The 26,260-nt window shown below is 34.2% G+C and overlaps 2 protein-coding genes across 3 annotated transcripts; one reads left to right on the top strand and one right to left on the bottom strand.

Annotated features, from left to right (window-relative positions):
* Positions 1 to 1,158: 1,158 nt before the first annotated feature.
* Positions 1,159 to 8,355, top strand: LOC106129314 (uncharacterized). The gene is made up of 6 exons (XM_060954705.1): positions 1,159 to 1,255; positions 4,975 to 5,099; positions 5,380 to 5,689; positions 6,517 to 6,644; positions 7,091 to 7,358; positions 8,191 to 8,355. Exons 1-6 carry the CDS (start codon positions 1,159 to 1,161, stop codon positions 8,262 to 8,264), a joined length of 1,002 nt encoding a protein of 333 aa, XP_060810688.1. The 3' UTR covers positions 8,265 to 8,355.
* An 883-nt stretch (positions 8,356 to 9,238) lies between these two features.
* On the bottom strand, positions 9,239 to 22,636 carry LOC106129334 (protein obstructor-E). 2 transcript variants are annotated; one of them, XM_013327865.2, is made up of 5 exons: positions 22,519 to 22,611; positions 13,966 to 14,175; positions 12,815 to 13,003; positions 12,181 to 12,391; positions 9,239 to 9,850 (listed from the first exon to the last, which is right to left on the bottom strand). In XM_013327865.2, the coding sequence occupies exons 1-5, from the start codon at positions 22,562 to 22,564 to the stop codon at positions 9,796 to 9,798; spliced, it is 711 nt and encodes a 236-aa protein (XP_013183319.1). In that variant the 5' UTR covers positions 22,565 to 22,611; the 3' UTR covers positions 9,239 to 9,795. The 2 variants fall into 2 exon arrangements, with proteins under 2 accessions (XP_013183319.1, XP_013183318.1); XM_013327864.2 differs by lacking the exon at positions 9,239 to 9,850 and adding an exon at positions 10,333 to 11,050 and having other exon boundaries at positions 22,519 to 22,636.
* Between the last annotated feature and the right edge of the window lie 3,624 nt (positions 22,637 to 26,260).

The raw sequence follows: 26,260 nt of genomic DNA, 5'->3' as shown, positions 1-26,260 counted from the left end.
GTTAAAATATTTCTTTATTAGTTCTTCATATATTTTACTTGTTGTATTTAGTTCAAGTTTTCCATGCAGTATAAATTTGTTACAGTTTTTTAATAGTTGCCAGCTTGCCGGTATGTCATTATCAGTCTTGGGATTTAGGCCAAGCATGAAAAGGTGGTTCGCAAAATTACCCTGCATACAAAATGTAATAAATAAAATCTTACCTTTCTTATGTTTCATGCTTAATTGCAAAAATAATTTAACCAACTTTTATCAAATGAAACCTTTATCAAGTGAGCAAAGGTTTTAATCAAGATGTAAAGTCACTTTATGAGTGCTGCGCTCGGTGCAAGGAATACAATCCATCATGATACCATCGAGGGCTGAGATGTGCACGTCTGTAAATGATACCCATTCAGTGTCATGTCAAAATGGCAGACAAAGATTTATAGAAATATATTCACAAAAATTAATCTTACCATTGCTCATTGTGAGCAAATATTTTGTATTTGGGTTGAATATATAAGATTTCTTGACTTTTTTCTAGAATGTTTTAAAATAACAACAGGATTCAATCGTGTGAATGGTAAAATATAGAAATAAATAATAAACGGAAAATAATATGCAAACCCTAAGTCCTGCAAAAACAAAGGTAGATATGCCATGTACAACAAACACATACATAAATAGACATTCCCAGTCTTGACCTGACTCCAGATCGACACCGAGTCCTAGTGACTCAGAATTAACATTTTCTTTAATTTAAAAAATTTACAAAAATATTTAAGAATTAATCAGTCTTAAAAAATGTAGACAATAACATTTCATGAACTGCAAACTACAAATGGGGTTACATTCTTACAATTCTGTTCAGTTCAAACTATGTATTATTAAACTTACTCCTCCATAAATAATATCTCGTTTGTTCAATTGTCACAAAACCAGAAACATAAGCGTGAATAAAATTTTATTACTTTATTCCAACATTACAGCAATTACAATACATAAAACTGTCGTAAAAATTTCTCATACTGTAGCGTATCCTTTTAGGCCTTGCCATCCAGGCCAAAACTAGAACCCACGTATGTATACTCGTTCGCGTCGTGCGAACCTATATAAGCTAGGCTTTGCGACTATCCCTGACATTGCCCTGTAGAACCGTTCACTGGCAAGGATACGATGATTAAGTTCATCTTACTTGGGTTGGTCTTTACGGCTGCCGCGCGCGCTGATGACACAACGGAATTAAAGAATAATAGGCAGAAGAAATTTTTATGTGAGTATCTTTACAGTAGTATCTTTTTATAGTATCTCTATATTGATTTTTTACTGTATATAAAATATATAACTATGATAGTCCATTTAAGTAGTAGAATCAATTAAATAGATAATTCTGTGGGTCTAGTCCTGATGATCTTGCTTTATCTGTACTGGATTTAATTTGTTATATTGACTTGAGTACATACAAAACGTTTCTATTCATTATATGCATATGATATTATTGGTCCTGATCAATATAATGTTCCTCAACATTATTTAATTCGCTGTGTGGTTCCCGGCACCAATACAAAAAAGAGTAGAACCGCAACATTACTTTCCCATGAATGTCGTAAGAGGCGACTAAAGAATAGGCTTTTAAACTAAGGATTCTTTTTTTGGGCGATGGGCTAGGAACATGTCACTATTTAATCTCTATCAATATGCCAAACAGCTGAATGTGGCCTATCAGTCTTTTCAAGACTATTGGCTCTGTCTACCCCGCAAGAGATATAGGCGTGACTATATGTAAGTGTATGCATTATTTAATTTCTTTAAAGTTTTCTCTCTCTCCCACAAAGTATTCCTAAAGAAGTTTGGTACTTCATAATAATTAAGAAAAATAATTTTTAATCAAAATCTATTTAATTTTTTTACAATATTACTATTTTTTATATAAAAATATAAAAAAAACTGTAATTTAATAAATTTAAATAAATAAGTGTTTAAGCACAATAATTTTAAATCTTACGTGAAACTGCAAATATGGAACTTCAAACTGACTTCCCCAACCCACTTCTACCAAACCCTCTAACTGCTATAGTTGAAGTAAAAGTAAAACTTTAAGCACTGCTTGGGGAAGTAATATATGACGTTCGGTAGATACTAAAAATATACAGAAAAAGGGTTATCAAAAATAATGCTAAGAATGTTTTGAGTCATAAAAAGTCCTATATAGCGCAGCGGTTATAAATGTAATCAGATTAAGTCTAGATCTTGATTATAATATTAGAACTTTGTACTCTTATATTTGTCATAATTAAATAATGAAATACATACATATATGATTGATACTATTCCCGTAATTGAATTCCCGTGAATTCATGATTACCAATTTAATTTATTCGTTCATTGTTATTACTCATATAAGAAAACTTTAAAAAATAATGCGTACCATATAAATCTCGATTACACGAATACAATTATTTATTGCCTATTACAAACGTTATGACAAAACAAACCCATGCAACCCTAACAAATCTACATTTATCTACATACATCGCACTAATTTATATCACAAGGATAATTGAGATAAATCTAGGCTCACGTCACAACTGCGAGTATTTTGACCGCGAGGTCCTTACTCTTACCACCGTGCAACATTATTATATACAGATGTCAGTGCAAAACAAGTTCTATAGGGCAGAGCTATCTCATAAGCTCTACAGGACGTAATTACGAAACGGTACTCAAATAAAAATGGTAATTTAACTCTTCGCATTGCATCAGATGTGGAAATTAATCTGTCAATAGTAGAAGGGTAATCATAAAGCGGCTTAGAGGAGGTTTTATGAAAGCAATAAGGGCTTTATATTTTCACACATACTAATCACGTCTTTATTCCTTGCGGGGTAGACGGATTCAAAAGTCTTGAAAAGACTGGAAGGACATATTGAAATTCAAATAGTAACAGATGGCCTATAGTCTGCAAGATAAATCCTAAGTTCCATTAGACATCCATGAAAAAGATATGGAGTGGTCCTATTATTATACTGCAATTGAAATTTGTAATTAACTTAAGTGTTACTTATTCTTCTTATTACCATTACATGTAATATGTACAATGTACATACACATTTTCACAATCTACTTTCAATTGCCTCACCTCTGACATTATGTGATGAAATTGTCTTTGTTTTTATTCAAGGAAACAATTAAAAGATCTGATTCCACAAACATCCATAAATAAACCTCAATCTTAAAACTGCAGGAAGTTATCAAAAATAAAGATTTAAATGTTACACAGTGCCGAAGGTGCTATAAATTGTGAGGCAATGTTTAAGAAGATATCTATCTCAAGTACAAGTACCCAGAGGGTTAACCACAGACTTATCATGAGATAAACCTATAGAATAGACATAATGTATCTATTATGTATTCTCTATTTTGGATCTATTGGCTCTATTATCTTAGCGATGTCAACCCTTGATTTTTTTAATTCCCTTTGCGGTAAGGTGATTCTAGAAATTTGTTCCCCTAATAGACTGCAGATTCCTTTAGTACGGTGAATTGTTTTTCATTTTATCTGCTATATAACATATTGTAATCCCACGAAAGTCGGAGTTTCTTACGCGGTTACTCCTCGAATCCCACACTTACATTTGTTTGTCCATAACATACAACTTTTGCTTTAATCGCTATTTTAAACGTAAAAAAGATATAATTTCCTCGCACAAAAATCTTATAAGTGTAAAATCTTATTAGTAAGTGATTTGAAGTAGGCAAAGATTTTATTAACATAAATAAAATATACAAAGTTACATCAACATATATTAAGTGTGAATAATATACCTATCTACGAAAATCATAATATACTAAGTTCAGTACACATAAACAGATTAAAACCAATATCAATCCTACATTTTGTATTTCTACTTTATTTTCACAATATTGATTTACCACATTATCATTTGGAAGCGAAGGATCGCCGGTCATTGAACTGATGTTCCGAGAGATTTATATCGTCCTATACTTACAACTCACGGCTCGTCTTTTTGTCCGTTGAAGCCAACACTGCCGGCACGAGGGCAAGATGATCGTATTCACCTGTCAAGTAATGGCTGTTGACAGGGATGAGTTATTGTACTTGTAAAGCTAAGTTATAGGAGACTAAGTTATGGAAGATTAGTTACAGTTGTAGCTTTGTAAACTTATTTCAAATGAAGGACTTGTTCTACTACGCTGTTAATGGAACATAACTTTTTTTATTACTTATTTAGTCATAAACAATGCCATCTTAAGTATGATGTATAAATAAGTATATAAGTAAGTATAATAAGTAGGGGAGAAGATCGTCAGATGGTCTACACAAGAGATTTTCGATATTAAAAAAATGGAACAAAATAAACTTCTAACTCACGGCTTGTCTTGTTATCAGTTGAAGCCTACACTTCCGGCATGAAGGCATGATAATCCTATTCACCTGTCAAGTAGTGACTATGGATAGCGATGAGTTATAGTGCTTGTAAGGCTAAGTTATAAAATACATTGCTAGTTGTAGCTTTGTGGACTAAGTACAATCAACTGTTAATGTAACATGAACATACATACATACATATGATCACGTCTATATCCTAATGTAACGTGATTAAAATATTAGATACTACATAGTGACCTCTGTACCTAAACTTCCTATAACTAGTATTTCCCATCTATAGACTTAATCCTTCTTACTTACCGTCAGACATTTCAAACCAACCTCAATTTGTTACATTAACCTAAACAGATAAAACTGTAGCCTGAAAAACTTAGAACAAGCGCGGACTGCAGTTATTAGAAAAAAAAATCACATGTTTTAATGCATGCATAAAAATATTATCTATTTGGATTACCAAACAGCGTTATTATGAAGATAAAGACGAGGAGAGGTTAGGTTTTTATTTATTTTACGTGATATCTAAAAAAAATATTTTATATGTTACAACTTATGTTTACTTATATTTTTATAATTTTTTACAGTTTACGATGAAGGTGGCCGTATGGTAAATATCTTCAGCAACCCGTATCTCCAGAACTTCTTTCTCAATGCTGGAAACTTGCCACTGTTTTGGAATTTCCTAAATCCATTCTTCAATTATCTTCGGGTAAGCACCGAATTTAGTATCTAATATTCTATAACTTTTAAAGAACGCAAATATCCTTCCGTTCCTGTAAGAGATTCTGGTTATTATCTCTTAAAGATTTCCGTTTTTGCCAAGCGTATTTCAGCTATTCAGTCAGATCTGAAAAGCTATTTATCAATAGATGACATTTTTAATTCTACGAGTACTTTATAATGTGCCAAAAGAAATAAGAACTGGTCCGAACTTTCAACATTCACGAAAAAAAATTCTACGGTAATTATAATTTGTGTTACAATTTCAGCCGATATCAATCAGCGGGACCTCGGCGTGTTTCATGATCCCCGTCTCGGAGCAGGTGATCCAGGACATCTCCAACGACCCAGTCTACGAGAACAACCTCATTCTCCCTCAGAAGCAGCCGGTCATTGAACCCAATGCCTTATGCTCCGGGAAACGAGGGTCCTTCGCATCTCCTAAATCTTGCAGCAGTTTTCTCAACTGTTGGGATGGGTGGGCCTTCGAGCAGCAGTGCCCAGAAGGCTTGATGTTCTCTGGAGCTGGGTTCTGCGACTACTCTGATAATGTCGATTGCAAAAACAGGTTGAAGCCTGGTAAGTGTTAATCATCTTGTTAGGCTCGTTTGCAACTTTAATGGGCTGCTTAAATGATGGCAATAGAATTTGCGTTCTTAAAGTATGATTTTATTTTCACTTAATTTACTGCGGTTATTGATACGAGTAACTAATACACAAAACATTTTATTTTGTATTGTATTGTTCGATATACCCAAAGTCTTGTACTAAAAGTTTTAAGTACCGTATTTTTGGCCTTGATACACATTTAAATAAACACAACAGATGCAACAATAAGATTTTCAAATTATTTAACACCGTTGCTTTGTTACTAAAATATTTATCGCTTTCCACGATCTGATCTACGCCTATTGGATGCTAATTTAGTTATGTAAAATTTACCATACAAATAGATGAAAATGTCAAGTGGATATTATGCAAAATATTGTAAAATTCCGTAACATCATCATGTTGCACAACTAACATTGTGGGCTTACTTATTTATTCATTAGCACAGATAACAACCAAATTGACATAACACAATCATAAAGCTATAGAAGATACTAACTTGAATTACAATCCAAATATTGAATTCGTAGAATGTTATTTGACCTACGTTGCAGCTGAAAATTTAATAAATTTATTCATGGGTAAACATGCAAATTAATTATTTTTTTAGATAAAACGTAAACCACAGACATTTAAATTGAATGAGATATTGTTAAAATAAAAAACCTAATATTATCTTGATGGGCAGCTGATTTAATGTTATCAAGAATATGTCAATGAGATGACATGATGTGAAAAGTCACACATTTCTATAGGAACCTATTACAATTTAAGTTCACAAAACTTTATTTTTCAAGTGCCGACGAATCTCTGCCGCCAAGACTTCCAGACGTTCAGAAACAAGGCAAACTGTAATGAGTTCTTCGTGTGCGTCGGCAAGCAGCCGGTGAAGTTCCAATGTCCTGCCGACCTCGCCTATAACGAGGTACTTCACAATGCACAGAAGACCGAGCCAGGATGAAGCGGCATTCCTTGCTTTGTTGTCTTGCATTTTGTTTGTTTTGTTTTGCTGATACATTCGAAAGATAACCTCCGTAATGTTATTTGTTGTCGCTCCAGTCCGTTGCGTTTAAGGTCTTGGGCACGCCTACTGACGTCTTCGCAAATGAAATAAATAACGTGAAATATTACGTGCAAATATATCGTAACAAATATACACACATCCACACATACCTTCTTACAAACTTTTGCATTTTCAAATGAGGGCATTGATTTAGGCATTTATACGCCCGCAGCTCGACTAGTTTAAATAGTCCCCGTTTAAGGCTGCCGTGTTAGTGCTTTCATTTCCCAAGGAACATGCCTAGAAATTTTGGTAATACTTTGTTTATCACTAATAAAGTTTTACATCATTGGTTATTGATTTTTCAGACACTCGGAGTATGCGATTACCGTAATCAAGTTAACTGCGCGCCGACGCTGCCAGACGCGCCATCCTTGCCCAATGTTGAGACTGCACCAGCGCCAGCCCCACCAGCTTCGTCGACCAACACCCCTGCCCAACGCCCTACCTTCTACCCCACGGCACCCCCGTCAAATCCACCCCCCGCCTCTCCAGAAATCCCATTACTTAAACCAGCACCTAAACCTTATTTTGGAAGTGACTTCATCTTCTCCAATTCCATTTTTAAGCAAGAAAGTAAGTATATTTTTTACCAAGTGAGGTCAAAGTAGGTTGAGCTAAGGTAGGTCAGATGGGAGTCGCCTCTTGTAAAAACCTAGGTTTTTGTCAAAAGGATTTTGTAGTTAACTACGTAGTTCTTTATTTATAGTTTTAATATTACTTAAAAATACTTATAACTATCGCAAATTTTCAGTAGTAGGTGTCTATACTTCTTTCATACATACATACATATAATCACGTCTTTATCCCTTGCGGGGTAGATGGAGCCAACAGTCTTGAAAAGAGTGATAGGCCACGTTCAGCTGTTTGGCTTAATGATAGAATTGAGATTCAAAAAGTGTCAGGTTGCTAGCCCATCGCCTAAAATAAGAATCCCAAGTTTATAAGCCGTTCCCTCAGTACACTTATACGACATCCATAGGAGCCACGAGATGGAGTGGTCCTATTCTTTTTTTATTGGTGCCGGGAACCACGCTGGACTTCTTACTACTCCTAATTCATTTTACAGTAAATATGGATGCAATTTCAGTTTCAGACTATTTGCCTTTAAAAAACAGCTAAGAATAAGACCGTACTTATTTAAGAGAAAAACGAAGAGTCTTAAGTAAAACCATAAATTTAAAAGGGTTAACAAACATTTAGAATTTTAAATTTTTTACAATTAGGTATGATTTATCACTGATCATTTCAAAGATAAAACAAAACATGAGATATGTGTATTAGCTGGATGACCAAAGTTAATAAGTCTTTGATTGATTTTATAACTAATTCTTACCAGACCAGTATTGAAGCTTGAAAAACTATTGGTTAACAGTTCTATTTTACCTAACAAAATGTATCTTTCCAGGCTTGCTAGCCAGTCACAAGGCGACGTCGCGCGAAGATGCTATCAACCAACTACTATCCACAATTAATAAATAATAGGTATATTTTCGGAAAGAAATTAGGTGTTCGCTTCGTATTAAGATGCTGGTAAAATGCTCCATTAGTTTAAGTTCAAAGTACACTCCGAAATGCGCGCTCGTGGACACATGAAATATTATATTAGTGTGGAATAAACATCAAGCGCTTATTTCAGACTGAAGTTATAATTTACAAAGCCATTAATTTTATTTCATCTCATTTTTACGTATTCCCAGTGCATCGTCAGTGGCATTGCATAATCTATTCATTTTATGAATTTATCACAAATTTCAATTAATAAAAAATCTTATCTCTCTTAATGCCAATGTTTTATGCTTTATCTAATATGTATACTTACCATATCCAGAAAGAGGTGGTATAGTCTTTTCTTGACTTAGACCTGTCAATTGAAGGTCTCTGTAATCGGTAAATGAACCTAATCCCACACATACTTACGATAGTGACATTCTTATTTAAGTAAGTCGGAATATGTAACATTTGATCCTATTTCATCAGCTGATGGTGTAATAAAAGAACTGTCGTGAGTGGTAACGAGGTCTTACTTTTATAATTAATTCACTGAATTAAAATTGTGTTTGAGCAAAGAGTAAATAAACCTGACTAGAGAAATTACAGTGACAGTATAAAGAGAAAAGAGAATTTATTTATGATTATCTACAGGTTTAGTTTCTCAGACTTTCTACAAGTTAGTCCATTACTTGTAACCCACTCTCTTTTATGGATATTTAATTAATTATTAAATCATTTGTTCTTAGAAAGTGACAACGACAAGTGACACTTATTTATTTTACTATGTGAATGTTATTGTATTCTTTTTTTTAGAAAATACATACATGATAATAAATATCGATATATCAATTGTCTTTTATTTTACACCTCAGCTTTCTTTGGAACATTTTTGAATGTGTTACCAAAATATTAGTCTATTATGGATTACAAGGATAACAATAAAAAACATCCATGTTGTAGAATATAAGTACTTTATTTACATAAACTCGTATTAACATGCTATCTTAAAACTTAAATTTTTAATTTATGACTAAACAACATTATTCGACACGGAACCAACGCTCAGTTGGTGCCATGTCAAGGTCGTCACTGGAAGCTCATATTGGCAACACTCAGAAACGAAATTTCGAAAGATTCACGTTTTCTCGGAAACTGTCAAAGTAAATTTTTAATACCCGAAAGTGTAACACATTGCATAACGCAATTAGGTATTCAGTTTTGTATAAAAAAATCAATTTGAAATTGCGTTAGCACTTACTTTTATTGATTGTATCGACTAGGCAATCGATATTTCAATAGAAAATATATCGATTGGAATATAAGCGAACAGCATTTTTAAATAAAGGCACTAGCTTCGAGAATAGTCCATAGAGTTCACACAGAGAGCGCCTCTCAGACATACCGAAAATTACACATCACTTTCGCACACACTTATCCCGTGGCTTAAGAAGAGAATAATGAATCAAATCAAGTCGAAAAGATTGAATTTCAGTCTGCCCTTGGAGCCGCTTCTCGTCATTCAATATCCCAACTTCCTCAAGGCTTTCAGGTCCACGTCACCGTAGTAGTCTTCGCTGTAAATTTTAAAAATAAAATATAACAAATACTTCTTAGGTATGTTTGATTAGAAAACAAAAAATTTATTACTCAAAATGTGTATTAGAATAACAACCATAAATATTTAGTACCTATTTCGTCAACGAGGTCAAACTTTAGAACACTTTTTTAAACAAAATCCTAAAGGTTAAACTTTTTTGCTGCATTTATAAACAATTAAAACAATTATTTGCTGATTGTTATTCTAAGTTTTTTCTTATATTTATGTCATATATTATTAATCCAAGTGTTAATGATATTGAGTCGACATACCTGTAGGGCCCCAGGAAGGTCAGTTTGAAGTCACAATAACCGACTGTTATTATTAACAATAGTATTAGACAGAAAAAGAACGAAGAAGTTATTAAAATGTTATTAGAGAGTGAATGCATCAAAGGAAACAGTGGTCGTGAAAGTTAGGGAAAATGTGCAACAGTGCAATTACATACAAGAAACACAATTTAATGTTTTATCTTTTATTTATTTTATCACTAATAATAAAACTTAAGTATTACAGTTTCTATCAAACAACAACACTCAGTCGCAGCGAAATAATGCAGTACTAAAATATTTACAAAGTCATGGGTGTTACCTACATTCAGGATGTGCGATTTCTAAGTTTTACACAGAACTACTTCGTTTAAATGCAAACCTGCTCTTATTGTTATTAGGTACAAAAATTTCTATACAAATACAGTTACGAGACGAACTTAACACCGGTTCTGTTACGTTATGAGATACTATCAAAGCTAAATACAATATAAAATAAATATATCTATCGCTGTATGATTCAACTAATATCCTAACCGGCCTCATGAAACTGTACTAAGGCTAAAACGATAAAGTATTTGGCAACTAGAAACGAATACAAATACCTCACTAAATTCGAAATTTTAAATTTGAACCTGAAGTAAAGCTTCGCGCATCACGAGTAACTTTTATTTTAAATTTACATTCGGCCAGGATTTGTTACTCGTGATGTGTGAAGAAGTTTGGTTGCTTTAAATTATGTGAGTATTTTAAAGGTTAAGGTGGGGATAGGTGTTTAGTTCTCCTTCTGGGGGCGGGGTTTGAGCTGCTTGGGCTGTGTGGGTCTGGAGCTGCCGTCTTGCTGCAGACCAGCTAGCAGCTCGCTCTTGCGGATCGTCTTCAAATCCAAATCCCCGTAGTAGTCCTCGCTGAAAATGTACGCGAACTTACTACCTGCCGCTTCTACTCAATACTTAACTCTATTTTCTACGTCGCGTACTTCTAAAGCTATATCAATTTCCAACTACTTTTACTATGTTAAATGATATATAGATTCTGATTGAGAATTGTGTAATGAAAACTTGTCCACAGCTAGCTGCAGAGTAAACTGCCTTGAAACTAGAATAGTGTCCGTTCGCTTTTCTTAGTAGTATTATCTAACATGTTTTTCAACTCATAATAATGGGGCTCGGAGTTTACACAAAAAACCGAACATTAAATTATTCGGAAAAAAGTAACTTCGTGATTTTTATTCGAAAAGATTATATTCAAATTCATCGAAGCCAAGGTAGTAAATTATCATATATGTTAAGTAACGGACCAAGCGAAGTCCTTACTGCATCGAATCGTAGCGTTATAAATTACATTAACAGTTCAATGCCTCAGTACAGTTAGCCATACAATATGTCCGGCTGTGAATATTTGTATGAAAATATTCATTACCATACAGCCCGTTAGGCGCAGACTGACCACGACCTCACGTGTGACGCCATACATTGAAATTTGACTTAAGTCATGTTAATTTTACGGCCTAAATATGTTGTGCAAGCCTCCGAACCGCATATCTGCTAGTTATCTAAGTGGGCGAGTCTGTAATGTACCTATAGGTAACTGGAATGCCTAATGCCTTAAAGATGTGTGAGTGCAACAGCTCAGCTGCGGGGTTCAGGTGCGGAAGAAAGTTAGTCACAAGGTCGACATTGCTCCAGTGGAAGTGTTATAGGAATCTTTCTGTAATTTACATGATGTACTTTATCGTGCTGTGATACCAAAAAAATGTATAATTTTTACAACAAAACAACAACAAAAAACAATAATTTTAATTTTACCTCTTATTTGCATATAGGAAGTATGACAGCAACAACAAAGTACAAGAATGTTAATTGTATCGAAAGGGCTGATATACCACATAGCCAGTGATATCAAACCAGTAGGTTAAGTAGTGCCAGTTCAAACTCACTTCAGTCGTCTGATCGAATTGAAGATAGATTACAAATGTGAATATGAACTTTACAGCGCTCGTGCTTAGATATCAGATGAAAATAAATATAAAACTTACCATCCGGGAACATCTTCGGGATCTTCGCAGTTGCCAGTGCCGTCAGAGTCTCCGATCTTGAAGACTGTACCAATGGGGCATCCGTACTCCCGGGCTACTCCCTCCATACAGATGTAGTATTTACGGCAGTCTTCAGGGTGGGCGTGACGGCTGAAGGAACCGGCGTTGGACACTTCACCAGGCGCGGGGCAAGAGAAACCGTTCGCTACTTCTGGGAAACACCAAGAAAGGTTACGTGAGTGAAAGAGTTGAAGAAGAAAATATAAAAGGCGAGCGACGGCTGTGCTGAGTTGGAGGAAATTCGCTGAAAGAGACAGGTGCACACAGATAATGTGATCAGATTAGTTTTAAGTAAGAATTTTGTGCTTCAGAAGTTCAGAATAATCATTATTATTTCAAAACGTAAGACAAGAACAACATAGTTTATTTTTTTAAATATTAAAAAATATGGAATGTATTGTTACAGCTCAATATTTGACAAATATATATTTTTTTTTTGTTGCTTTTTCCACCATCACCGTCTGGTAACCAAAAACTAATTTAGCTTAAAATTTCTCAAAAAATTAATTCTCTCATCTATTTTTCAAAGTTACAATTGAAAATTCAACAGTTAAGAATATCTTCTGAAACGTACCCTCGTTCTTGCACTCCGGGACCTGGTCGGCCCACATGCAGACGCGGGACTCCCTGTCGTAGGCGAGCCCAGGGCTGCACTGGTAACGGGAGGCCTCTCCGTTCCAGCAGTTCCAGAACACGTCGCATTTGTTCTCATCGGGGAAGATACCGTACAGCCTCTGGCAGTGAGGTGTTGAGATTGGAGGCTCTGTTGATAATAGATGTATTTAATCAATATGTTTATGTAAATATTTTTAGAAATTACGTAATGTTCCCATGGAGATTCCGAAAAAATGGGATTATCTTTTTTATCCCAATAGCTGAAAGAATCAGGATCCAATGCCAAAAAGCTGAGGGAATCAGGACCAATCCAATCGCATTATTACATGGGATCCGCTAAGTCATCATAATATTTGTTTACCCACACTTCCAAACCAAAAACGAAACCCATTTTTAAATGTCAAGGTCGCGCGAATCTAACATCTCAGAATAAATCATCCTTAAATAGTTCTTAGAAAAACATGACCATAAAAACTCTGTTGTTCGTCTACTTAAAAAATGGAGGTCTGCTATTTCAAGGCCTTTCAATAACAACGTAACGATATGTCACAGATGCTAAATCCGTTGTTGTGTGATTGATACTGTCGCCAACCGCAATGGCCGAATGACCTTCTGGCCACATCCTGGTTGATCTCAGTAGCAACAAAAAGAATAATATTATCAAATTCTTGATCGTAGATACTCTGATTAGTTAATCTTCAATCTACATACTTGCATTGTCTACGATTTGGAATGTACCATTAAGGATAAAAAGTTGCGATTAATCTGGTATTTTATGAACTGTTTAAAGACTTTAGACATAAATATGTCAACACTTGAGCAACTATTTTTGATGTCACCATTTTTGTTGTAAATTTTTGCATAACCACTAACAAAATGTTAATTATGAATCTGCTAGACAGTTTTTTTTTAAACATCATCAACATTAAAAAAACAAAAATTAGGACCAGACTCGTAAGAAATGTATCTAGCTGCGTTATCTCGTCACACACACACGCCACAGATCTTCAGCTACACGACCCAACTGTCAGACTACCAGTACTTTGCGCAACATGACCTGACTTACAATAAAGACTAGATGCTACTCTTTTAAAAGTAAAAAGGTCTTACCTAATTGCGTTCTCTCGCCACACTCTACATTGTGGAGGTAGTCGCAGTTCTCGGTGAGGTACTTGCTGTCTGTGGCGTCGAAGGCCAGGCCGTTGCCGCAGGTCTTCAGCTCGGCGACTCCGTTGTCACACTTCCAGTATTTGTCGCACGACACGTGGTGTGGGTAGAAGCCGAAGTCGTCTGGGCATTTAAAACTTTCTTGGGCGGCCGCTGTAAAGAGAGACAGAATTTATATGAATATACAGACATTTGTATGAATATATAAGCATTTCTCACGCAGACACAGAGGGGTAATAAAAGGTAGGCTTATAACTTAAATGCATGAAATATTTCATCAGAAAATTATGAATATAAGAAAAAAACTTGTCTTGAATTTATATAAGATTGGCTAGACTATGTATGTTATAAAAATAATTAAATTAAAATTTACAAGTGGGATTCTCAGGTATGTTTTGATCACTTCATGTTCTGTATTCTTCGTTTAAAAAAAACTAAAACGATGTAATAAAACGATTAGGATATTATGATACATTTAATATATATCTCATCATCCTTAACTAATATAACGAAACAATCCAGTATAAGTCAATCTCCGGAATGATTTCTACCTAAACTTTGCGAAACCGAATATTTGAAAAGCTACCAATATTGTAATTGTGTTGAAATGTCGCATCAAAATGAATCCTCTTGAATTTTAATTGGAATTTCAAAATAAACCACCAAGGGTTTGCCAAGCGCGCGCGCAACTTATTTTGCAACGCACCGGTCTCGGGCAGGGCCGCTCTTTCTCCGAGGAATGTGCCACAACACGACACGCCACGACGTGTCGTAATGGCACAATTGACACTAACGTTGGCACATTTGTTGTGGCTTTGTCTAATGTCTGGCACGTGCGATGCCAGGTTTTGTCTCTCAGCCAGGTTACACGGTAATCGTGATGTCTCGATTTGCTGTTACTTAACTGTTAATATTTGTTTAGGCAAAGATGTTTATTTTTTTTTGCTTAGTTTACTGATGTACTAATAATGGTAAACAGGCATTTTAAATTTTCATCAGAATTACCATAACAGTAAGAATGTTTGATATCCCAATTTTATTAATATAAACAAGCAGTTCTTTAACTTGTAATAAAATGCGGAAACTTAGGCCGCTAGCATTAAATGAAACATAATGATAAATTTAAGAATTAATTATTTTTAATGTTCTAGATAGCCAATCTGCATATTGATTAGGAACGAGACAAGATTTTACCAGAATATGTATTGGACGTAACTTTACTTAGAAAATACATGAATAGGTTTTTGGATAACATCAATGCCGATTGAAGTTCCAAAAAGCGGTCATAGTTCTATTCGATATTGAGTTATATACACATAATAATCCAAATATACCGTACTTTTCGCGTTCTTCTTAGCGTCAAGGCTAAAGTGAGTGAAAAGAGGATATCGTTAAATTAAACAATGAACATTGCATTCTTTGAGTGTTAGTATTATAATGTAAATGTACATAATTATGTACATATTATATGCATGTTACATCACAGAGTTGCCACCGGTCGGTGACATTTGCAAGAGCGAAGAAGGAGCTCATCCGTGGAGTGTCGCAACCTCAGCTTCTCTTACTATCTTGTGTAAAACTAACAGTTCCACTTGATTTTGTAACATACTAAACGACGTACGAATTGTGGGTTGAATGAGAAAAGAGCGTAAGGGCAGTAAGCCAGAGACAGAATTATGAATTATAGTATATTTTTAAAAATTGACGAAGTTTACTAGACTAATTTTTTGCAATTTAACGCGTAATATCAACTCAATTTAAATTAATTGAATAAATTTTAAATTAAAGAAATTTTTATATAAGTTATTTGTTTTTTTTTAGTCATAAACTCACTGCGAGGCAATTGCATAATTTCATTTACTTTCTAAATTTCATATCATCCACACGTAATAAGTAAAAGATTCATTAAGCATTTTAAAATTGTTCTCAAATTCATGTCTCATTATCTAACAACTTCATAAGCTAATGAATAGCTGAACGTTACAAGTGAATCTGTAACACTGCTTCCTATGATCACCAAGCGTAGTGATCCGAAACAGTGATCATTACAAAACGGCCGATGTATGGCGAAAACACCGCTAATTATTTTATGTAATCATTGGACATACACATGTTTCAGTTAATTTGCACTTTTTAGGTCAATTTTTCTTGCAAAACATTTTTTTTAACTGCAATTTATCGATTAATCTGAATGATACGATTGTTCTAGAACCAATTAGGTAATCAATTGCGTCCAATACAATGGTCTTTTTTTGTATTTGTTAGGTATTTTTGATTTATCATAGACCGAAGTAAACTCTTAAACTCGTTCGAAGATCATGAAAAAGATAAGTGTATACAATTCACGGCATGTTAAATTTATTAGGCATGGTTAATCATATAATTGACATTATACTTGTTTATTTCTAGTGATATTTACTCAATAGAATTTAACATATTTTAACCTTAACATCTTAGTCATCAACTTGTACACATCAATTGAAAAAGTAAGTGGAAAATAAAGCGAAACATATGTATTTCAATGATTGTAACCGACGTAAATTGCCTCTATGAAGTCAAGTGATCGTTTGCGGTTTAGCCTTTCTTATTTAATCGGATTACCGAGGTGAACTAGTCACCGAATGCCTAAGATTCCACGAATTTATTAAGAGGTTTGTTTAGCTCGATACTGGCAACTTGGTACGAATTCTTTTTCTTTATTTAATTTTTACCTTAAATTTGCCATTGTTAGTCACCAAATTACTTAGTTACTCAAGTGTTTAGTCAAGCATTTTAATAAGAATAAATACTTAAATCTCATTGTCAATAATATAATATCCACAAAAACCCAAATAAACAGCTATTATACCCACATGCTTAGTGATAAAACTGTCATTTTTTTTAATCCAATCAAGTACAGATATTAAAACTGCAAAAAGTTTTATTCGAATCGGTGTCATCGGCTCGAGAGGACTTGCGCAAGCGTCACCGAGCCCTGCCCGGTCGCATGCGTACGCGCACTTATATGACATAATTATCGGCTCGTAAGTTGTCATTTATTATGTAATAGCTGCTTTGTAACCGTGCCGTGTGTACTTGTTAGAACCTTGTTGCATTTGTTTGCAATTCTGAATCGTTAATTTCTTAGAAGATTGTGTCAAATGTTTTGTAAAAAAATATCATGAAATAAATTAAATAACTTTTACATTTGTACCAAGTACCTACTCTTTGTCATATTTGAAACAACTGATGAACAAAGGTGCAAAAATAATTATAAAAAGCATAGAGCATATTATTTAGCTAACCCTTCTGACTCTGGTAGCACTAACAATGTGAAGATTGTATTTTTAGAGGAAAGTAAAGCCTCAATATATTTTTATTCCCTCAACTTATTCAAGGTCTAGAAAAATGATCGAAGAAGGTAATTTACACCCACACGTCGATCGCCACAGGGCAAACATTACGCGGTTATTAAATAACAAATGCTGTTATCGATGAAGTAACCAAGAAAGCCTAAATATCTGACCTACCAAGCCTCTCGCGTGGGCTTCTACTTTCGATTTCTGTCTCGATGCGCCCGCGCCGCAACCTCATTGGGCAACGTGACCTTTATCTGTTAGCTTCAATCAGATCTTGCATTTGCATAGAATAACCATTTTAAAAGGTTGTCAGTGTTTTGAGGATGATTGGAAACTCTTTTGTTGCTGTTTGCGTTGCCTATGTATAATAAACTAGCTATTATCCGCAGCTTCGCCCGCATGAATTTATCGTCATCTACTTAAAGCGAGCTACCTATTTCAACGACAAAAATTTCACCTCCTATATAAAGCAAAGAATTAAACGCGACGAATTTTAATAATTACAAAAAACGAAGAATTTTCCTACACCTGAATACTAGTTTTCCGCTAATCCCACGGGAATATAGTTTTTAGCGGGATGAAAGGTACCCTATGTCCTCCTCCAGACTCTTAAATATATATACTTGATCAGGAAAATTAAATCATTATAACTCGTGAAGTGATAAAAAATGAATAAACTTACTTTCGCAGTTATATTTATAATATTAGTTGAATATTGCGTTACTTTTGTCTTAAAATTAAGAATTAAACCAGCGATAAATATCTAATAAATAAAATAAGTGTCTCTGCTACCCGATACATACAACTTATGTATTTTCATTCCAAAAGTTAAAGAAAGGTATTATCTGAGCTTTCATGCACCACCTTACACCTCATCTGTTTACTATCGATTGAGGTCAGATACAAGGTATTAAAAAAAAGTAAATACAGTTTACCAAAGTTAACGGTCACATCGAGCTTAATCATGTAGTATCTCGTATCGTATAAACCATAACAAAATAAGAATTGATATCAGCCAAAGAGGTTTAAACATCACTTTATAATCTCGAGTGCTTAATCTATTCACCATAACGAACTCATTACAAATATTAAAATGTATGTCTATCAAGATATTGAAGACAGGTGTCTTGATGATCCTCTTTCATTTACCTTCGACGACTATAACACAATTTCTTTGATTGTGATGTATGACGGACATGAGTGGTGATGGCCCAGACTGACGTAACTTGACAGTATTAGATAACTATTGTCAGATGCACGTGGTGAAAGTTCTAGAGATCTCGTTTTTTTATGAGCCAGACGCGTTTGACGGATAATGGTTCGTCTACACGTTGATTAGAGCCAAGTGCGAGTGGCTTTTGGTGTATAGTAAAATAAGTTTGGAATGAGACAATAAAATGCTAAACAGGAATTGTATGAACGTATTTTATACTACACATACATACAAACATATAATCACGTTTATATCCTTTAGGGGTAGACAGAGCCAACAGTCTTGAAAAGTCTGAAAGTACAATATATATACTATACATTAACACTAAATAAGCCACTCGTACTAATGTACCATCATAAACTACAACAAAGAGAGATAGAGAGAGAGTGAGAAGATGAGACATATCCCTATCAATTAGCTTAACAACAGGTCGTCGAAATCTTGAGCAAGGCAATAGGCAAGAATTAAAATGGCATGCACTTAGTCGCATTAATTCTCAGGAATACAGAGCTGAAAATCCTAAACACAAAAAAACCACTCGCACTAAGCACTAGTCGAAGTGTAAAAGAGCCATAAATGACGCGGTATTCCGAGATATCGATCGAATATTTAAATTGAAATAAAATGCAGTTTATACTTGTTATACAACTTATAATATTGACTATCACCAATTGAGTATAACAAATTAATTCTTTATAAATAATTGTACACGCGTAACAATTATATAATCACGTTTTTTTGTATAAACTTTCATGGCTCATTTGCTAATACTATGTACATATATTTATTATATTTGAAATATCGAGTGCAATTTATCAAGCGATCATTTCCGTTAATAATTATTACTCAAGAAATAAAAATAAAAATAAACATACTACCGTTTACTTTAGTCTATAGTATTCAACTTTTACAATTAAAACTCATCAAATATGATCATTTGTCTAATCTAATCGGTTTTTCACTCTATTCCATTTCAATCTACAGCTAGGTAGGGTTCTCAATCATTTTTGTTCTCTTTCGCTTTCATTGTATGATCAATTTAAGATTGTTATTACTTTTATTAATTGACACTAGATTCGGGAAGAAGAAAGAAAAAAAACCTTAAAGAGAAAATATTGGATTTATCCAAAGATGTTCAAACTGCTTAAGACTTAAGAAACATTACGTTCAAAACATGAGGTAGGCCTCATGATGTTATTTATATACAAGGCTCGAAGGACAGACAATCGCTGGCTGCTGAGCCTGTGAGATCAATAGAGAAATAATACGTTGTCGGAGGAGTTTCATGACCTGTGCTGAGAGCCGCTTTCTACTTAATAGCCATTAAGTACGGACAATGACGTTGGTTTTTATAGCCTAGCTATATTGAAACTGCTTACTCTTAAATACATATTACAGTTTTCTCATCTCTACTTATATTATATTGTTAGATAATTGGATCTCAGAGTGTTCTTTGTTTCACTATAAAACTACACAAAACTTGCATAAACCTATAAATTTACGTGATGATCTAGATTACTCACACGACACGACAGTAGATATCATTCTGTATCTATTGAAGATATTTTCCAAGTAGAAAATTAAGTTATATACTTCTATCAAGTTATATGGACTATTTGACTTCCAAGCAGCTGACAAATTAAAAAATAGTGAAAAAGAAATGAAAAGTGTGCAATTGGCAGAAAACTAGGCATAGACAATTAGAAGTCTGTTAAAATCTACACTCAAAAATAAAACATATACTGTGGTCTTATTAGAATGAAACACTATTAGTTAAAACTTGTTCACTAATATATGACTGATATTAGGTATCGCTAAAGCAAATATTTTAACAATGTGGCGAGACATGTATTCGTACATACAAATTATCTAGGACCAGAATAGCGCAAGGATCACTGCATTGTGTGGCCTCAGCGACACCGTGAGATACCGACTGGCATTGTTAGAAAGAAGGAATTTCAGCATTTTGTTTCCTTTACATTGTTCGTATTCTGTTAATTACATACGTTTCCGGCGGCGGCTGACCTCTTACATAATTAAAGACCTTATTTTTTTTATTAATGGCCTCTCGATGGAAAGTCGATTCATTCCATATAAGGTAAACTGACGAAAATATGAATGAAATTATGTCAATAATAATATTGGTTATTGGATAATAATTGGACAGGGTTCGTTCTTGTGTGAATTGATAAGTTAAGCTATCGAAAGTCAGGTAAATCTGGTTATTTAATAATAAGGTAAAAATATGGACCTGTTCAATAGTTTCAAGAACCGGACGTCTTAACAGGGTCATCCAAAATCTGTTCCTTTTCAGACTTTATTTGCCACTTCTCAATTTAACACCTTTTTAATGACCATATGCCATGTCGATAATTGTCTGTAGAATGTTCTGAAAACGTAACAGTTACAACAAAAAGTAAAAACTACAATAATCTAGAAAAGTTTCATGTTGCATTCCTGGGCTGAATATGATGATACCGTCGAGTCTATGCTCAGCCAAGCTGAATCATTTTCACCTTGTTTTCTTTCATCTCGTGAAATTAGTGCACGCACCGCGGGGCTACATAATTGAATGCCTTCACGCTCTTACACTGATACTATGAATATAAAATTGAGCCATAAACGGCATTTAAGGATATCATTCAACTTATTTCTTGAACAATTATGAGATACGCAAATCTATTCTCACTACTTTGTTGAGTCTCAATCCTAGTCTACGTTATAAAAGTAGTTTTGAATGCATGAATTTACTTTAGACAATAATTCAAATCATTGAAGTGGGTAAAGACATAAGTTACGTAAAACAAACGCCTTGTGAGAACTGGGTACGTGGTAACAATTCTAAACAATAGTCCCCAACCACAGAGTGCGGACACACAGAAGTACGAACAGACACGCTTTTTTATTTAATTCGTGTCCATGTTACGTTGGCAGTTCCGATGCAACGGCGCGGGTCAACGCTCGCGAAACTTGCATTTTCGTAAATACGATCTTACATCCGACAGATTTCTAAGAGATAAACGGTGATAGTTATATGTAAATATCAAATGGCAATTTCTTTCCGTTCAAGCATGACTGTAAAACACGGCAACCTTGGATACACGTTAAGTTCCAAGAAATTAGTCACGATAATACTATTATTTAACTGCACAATTGGCTTGTTAAGATTGGAGATTTCTCAATAAGGCTTTTTGCTCTCGTTGACACTAGTATCACAATGGGAGCCGATTAAATGTTACAACAGATGTGTGTTACTCGGAACAGGCTTGGAGCTATGTTAATGCTTGTTACGAAAATCTATGGTAACGATTTACCTATTAGGAAACAGTGTCACCTGGCAAATCAGTTGCATTAATTACTCTGATCAAATGTGATTTGTCCCTCCTCATTTGAAAGAACTTTGAAAAGAAATTTAATTTGTTATTTTGAAATATGATACGAATATTTTATTTATTTATTTATACTTTTTGCACCTTAAATAACGTACAACGTACCAGTCGAACTTTTAGACCAAACTGAGACTGTAATATGATTTTTTTTTAATTTTAATCATATTAATTGGGACCAGATTTTTATTATTCCGTTCTTATTATTCTATCCCTCAGTAAATGCTACAACGTTTAATTTTAATGTTCTGACGGAACCTTCATAATATTAAAATTTTTAAACAGATTATTTTTATTTGCATATATATGTCGAAAAGTCTGTTGATTTCCATAAGAAGTATATTATTTTCAATATATAAATATCCCATGCACACCCCAAAGAAATCACACACAACAATCATGCTCACATGAGCATTGTCGAGACAAGAATAGCCATCATGATCACAGGACTATGTGTGAGAGCTGTTACACCACATTGGCTGCAATTTTTCCATTCATGCGCTCACAGAAACCGTAGCATCACTGAGGTTTCTCACTTAATATTTGAATAATTACGTACCCACGGCGAGGGCGGCTGCTAGCACTACTAAACACCGTGAATTCATGTTTGTAAGTCCTTGCACAGGAGAAGTGGACACTTTAACGTTCGAGCACAGACTGCGGGCGGGTGAATGGGTGACGAAGGCTTTTATATCGGGTGGGCGGCGCGGCGGTGGAAAGCGACGCCCGGGCGCCCGCGCACCCTGCCGGGGTTGCGCCCGCGCCGCTCCCGTGACGAAACATACTAATCAGGCTCTGAGTAATTCAGGCCACGTGAAACACGCGTGTCTTTTATATAGCTCGGTTTTAGGTGTGTTTGATTTGACTAAGCTTAATTCATCTCTTTTCAAATTAAGTAAAAAACAAGATATTGTATTAGATATTATTTATCACGCCGCTTTATTGGTCGAAGTAAATGGGTTGTCATGGTAGGACCCGACGATGTTCAAATATAAAAAGTTTACATATTTTTGAAGTAGTGTTGAAAATTTAAAAATGTAAATGTTTACATTACAAACAATAACAGCGAACAAAAGACATCAACGAGCCCACTGCTAAATCTTGAAATCCAAGAAACTTATTAGTTTAATTTCAAGTTCATAATTTTTATGCTGCATATTTTTTTTTTATAAAAATAAGAATAAAACGTGCTTTTGAAAAGAAATTCGAATTGCAACGACGCATATTTTTGCTTCGACGTAAGTATTTGTAGGATTTTCGAAATGTCGACTGTTAAAGATCAATGCCAAACATTTTTTGTTCATTTCATACCAGGAAATACTCTTCAAATTTTAAAATTTCATTCAAAAAGTTTCTTGTACCTTTAAACCGTAAATAACGACATATGATTAAGCATTGATTTCGTTTAAGATATTTTTTTTAAAGTAAAGGACTTACCTAATTTAGTTAAATGATTACATCTTTATCTCTGTTCTATTCAATAAACCATCAAACTGAAGGAAGGATTCGAGTCGTGTCTACGCCGTACGGTTTAAAAACGTGATATGTGTATGTGTGATTGGTAACATCTCTATTAATATGTCGCCGAATACACACCAGCATTATAACGTAGTTTACGTACTTTATGATCTAATAATAAACTTCACACAAAACTTGTTTGTTCGTTTGATAGCGAAAGTGTTCTCAAAATGAGATGACTCACAGTTTGATGATACAGAGATAAAACACGATTGCGTAAACAAATATAATTTATTATTTGGGGTATGTTGGTAAATACAAAACAATAAAAATCCTTATTTACAAAATGAAAGGAAATATATATGTATTCAAATATGATGTGGGACTGCTATATCTTTCAGCACACAGCTTAATTCACTGACGATAGATAAAGTTTAGTTAAATAGGGCAGACGCGTGGTTTTATTAATTTGTAATTTATGAGAAACCAATGTTAGTTTAGGCGTATATGTATGCATCTTTATTTTTGGGAAAAGGAAATAGGGTACTATTCACGCGAGCAAAGCCACGAGCGGAAGCTATATATATATATATATTATATATTATAATTCATGGGTCGACGATGATTTGTTGGCTAATTATATATATATATATAATATATAATTAGCCAACAAATCATCGTCGACCCATGACAGATAGCCAAAAATATTTATCAATTGATGGAAGTAAGCATTAAAAAGATATGATTATCATAATATAATAATAACCGTGAAGAAGCGTTGGAAATTTAATGAATAGGTATGAGGCTCTCCAAGCGATCGTTTCAGATGTTCAGGTTTTGGCCAAGGCCAGGCCGGCAAGGTGAATACCTATGATATCAAAGATATATAGTGCTTACAGTATCGTTAGTGAGAGGAGTTTACACCTCCTTGTAGGACATTAGTGCATTGATAGTTTTCAATTCAATAAGTTTGTATATTTGTAATATTTTTGTTGCACAGAAATTTCACATTTCATTTGAAGTGAATGCCAAATAATTTTGTGTTATTTACATACATACATATAATCACGTATATATCCATTACGGGGAAGACAGAGCCAATAGTTTTGAAAAGACTGTGAAATGTAATTTAACAAACAAAAATAACATACTTTTCTCTATTATTATTTCTTTCTATTGTAAACAAATGAAACAATATTTAAATTTCCTCAACTTGCTCCTAATGATACAAGTTCGAACTTTCACAACCGTAATCAATAATAACGTCAAATTTTTCACTAATAGTATCTACGTATTTAGTAAATCACTTTCGTAAAGTTTGTTGGCAATGCAGATAATTAACGCAATTTCTTATTTCATTAAACATTTAATTGCCGTGTGGTTCCCGGCACCAGTAGAAAAAAGAATAGGACCACTCCATCTCTTTCCCATGGATGTCGTAAAAGGCGACTAAGGGGTAGGCTTATAAATTTGGGATTCTTCTTTTAGGCGATGGGCTAGCAACCTGTCACTATTTGAATCTCAATTCCATCTTAAAGCCAAACAGCTAAACGTGGCCTGTTAGTCTTTACAAGACTGTTGGCTCTGTCTACCCCGCAAGGGATATAGACGTGATTATATGTATGTATGTATGTATGTATTAAACATTTAAGCTTCCATTATGATCTGACATCGAAAAAAAATCGTCTGTGCTAGCTGCTTGTCTGCCCATGCAGATTGTAAAATCCAATCAAAGGATAAGCTAACAAACCTTGAATTCTTATGCTATGACTATCTGAATTTCAATTCCATCATTACATCATCTTGCTTGACGTAGCTTTGAACACATGTGAGGTGGTTGGCTCTATTCACCTCGTAAGAGATAGAGCCGTGATATAAGTATGTACTGTACCATACCATAAATTTTCAGGAAGTTCAATGTTTAGACATTCAAAGTTTTATATTTTAAGATACCATAATCATAAATATTCAAGTAGGTACCAAATACAAAGTAAAACCATAAATCCTAATAAATTCTGAGCTTCAAAACTCATCAATTAATTTGTATATCGAGGATTTAATATGTTATCAATTGCAAACACAATAAATTGGGCCCATCATTTCTGAAATCGGCAATTGATTAGTCACCGTCTGTCATTTCAGAGATGTTGCGTATATTCTAGCATTAAAAGACATACATACATACATACATATGATCACGTCTATATCCCTTGCGGGGTAGACAGAGCCAACAGTCTTGAAAAGACTGAATGGCCACGTTCAGCTATTTGGCTTAATGATAGAACCGAGATTCAAATAGTGACAGGTTGCTAGCCCATCGCCTAAAAGAGGAATCCTAAGTTTATAAGCCTATCCCTTAGTCGCCTTTTACGACATCCATGGGAAAGAGATGGAGTGGTCCTATTCTTTTTTGTAATAGTACCGGGAACCACACGGCATTAAACATTAAAAGACAAAGATTAAAAAATATATGTTGAATATAATTTCAATGATAATTTAACACGATCGTGTTCAAATTCACTCGTATTGCTTGTTTTAAAGTTAGACACTTAAATTGATATAGCAATGCTTAATTCTTTTCGGAATTTTACCATTCTGTCACTTTACTGATGAATTAGACGTAACAAGAGCTGGCACAACAACCATGAGATGAACCCTTACTTTTCTCTACATTTCCAGAATGATAACTTACTTTGAAAGCAGCAACCCTAGCCCTAGTGCAGCTATTTTTAAATGTTGTCTCAACTTTCCTCTCTTTCTCTCCCTCTCTCTCTATTTTGAAAAAGGGCCCTAAAAATACATATGTTCTTGAATAGTCCTGTGAGTCTCTTATAAAGCGTGAA

Source organism: Amyelois transitella, chromosome 4 (genome assembly GCF_032362555.1).
Source record: "Amyelois transitella isolate CPQ chromosome 4, ilAmyTran1.1, whole genome shotgun sequence".
Classification (NCBI taxonomy): Eukaryota; Metazoa; Arthropoda; class Insecta; order Lepidoptera; family Pyralidae; genus Amyelois; species Amyelois transitella.
The sequence above is the reverse complement of the archived record's forward strand: the minus strand, read 5'-3'. Positions and strand labels throughout refer to the sequence as shown.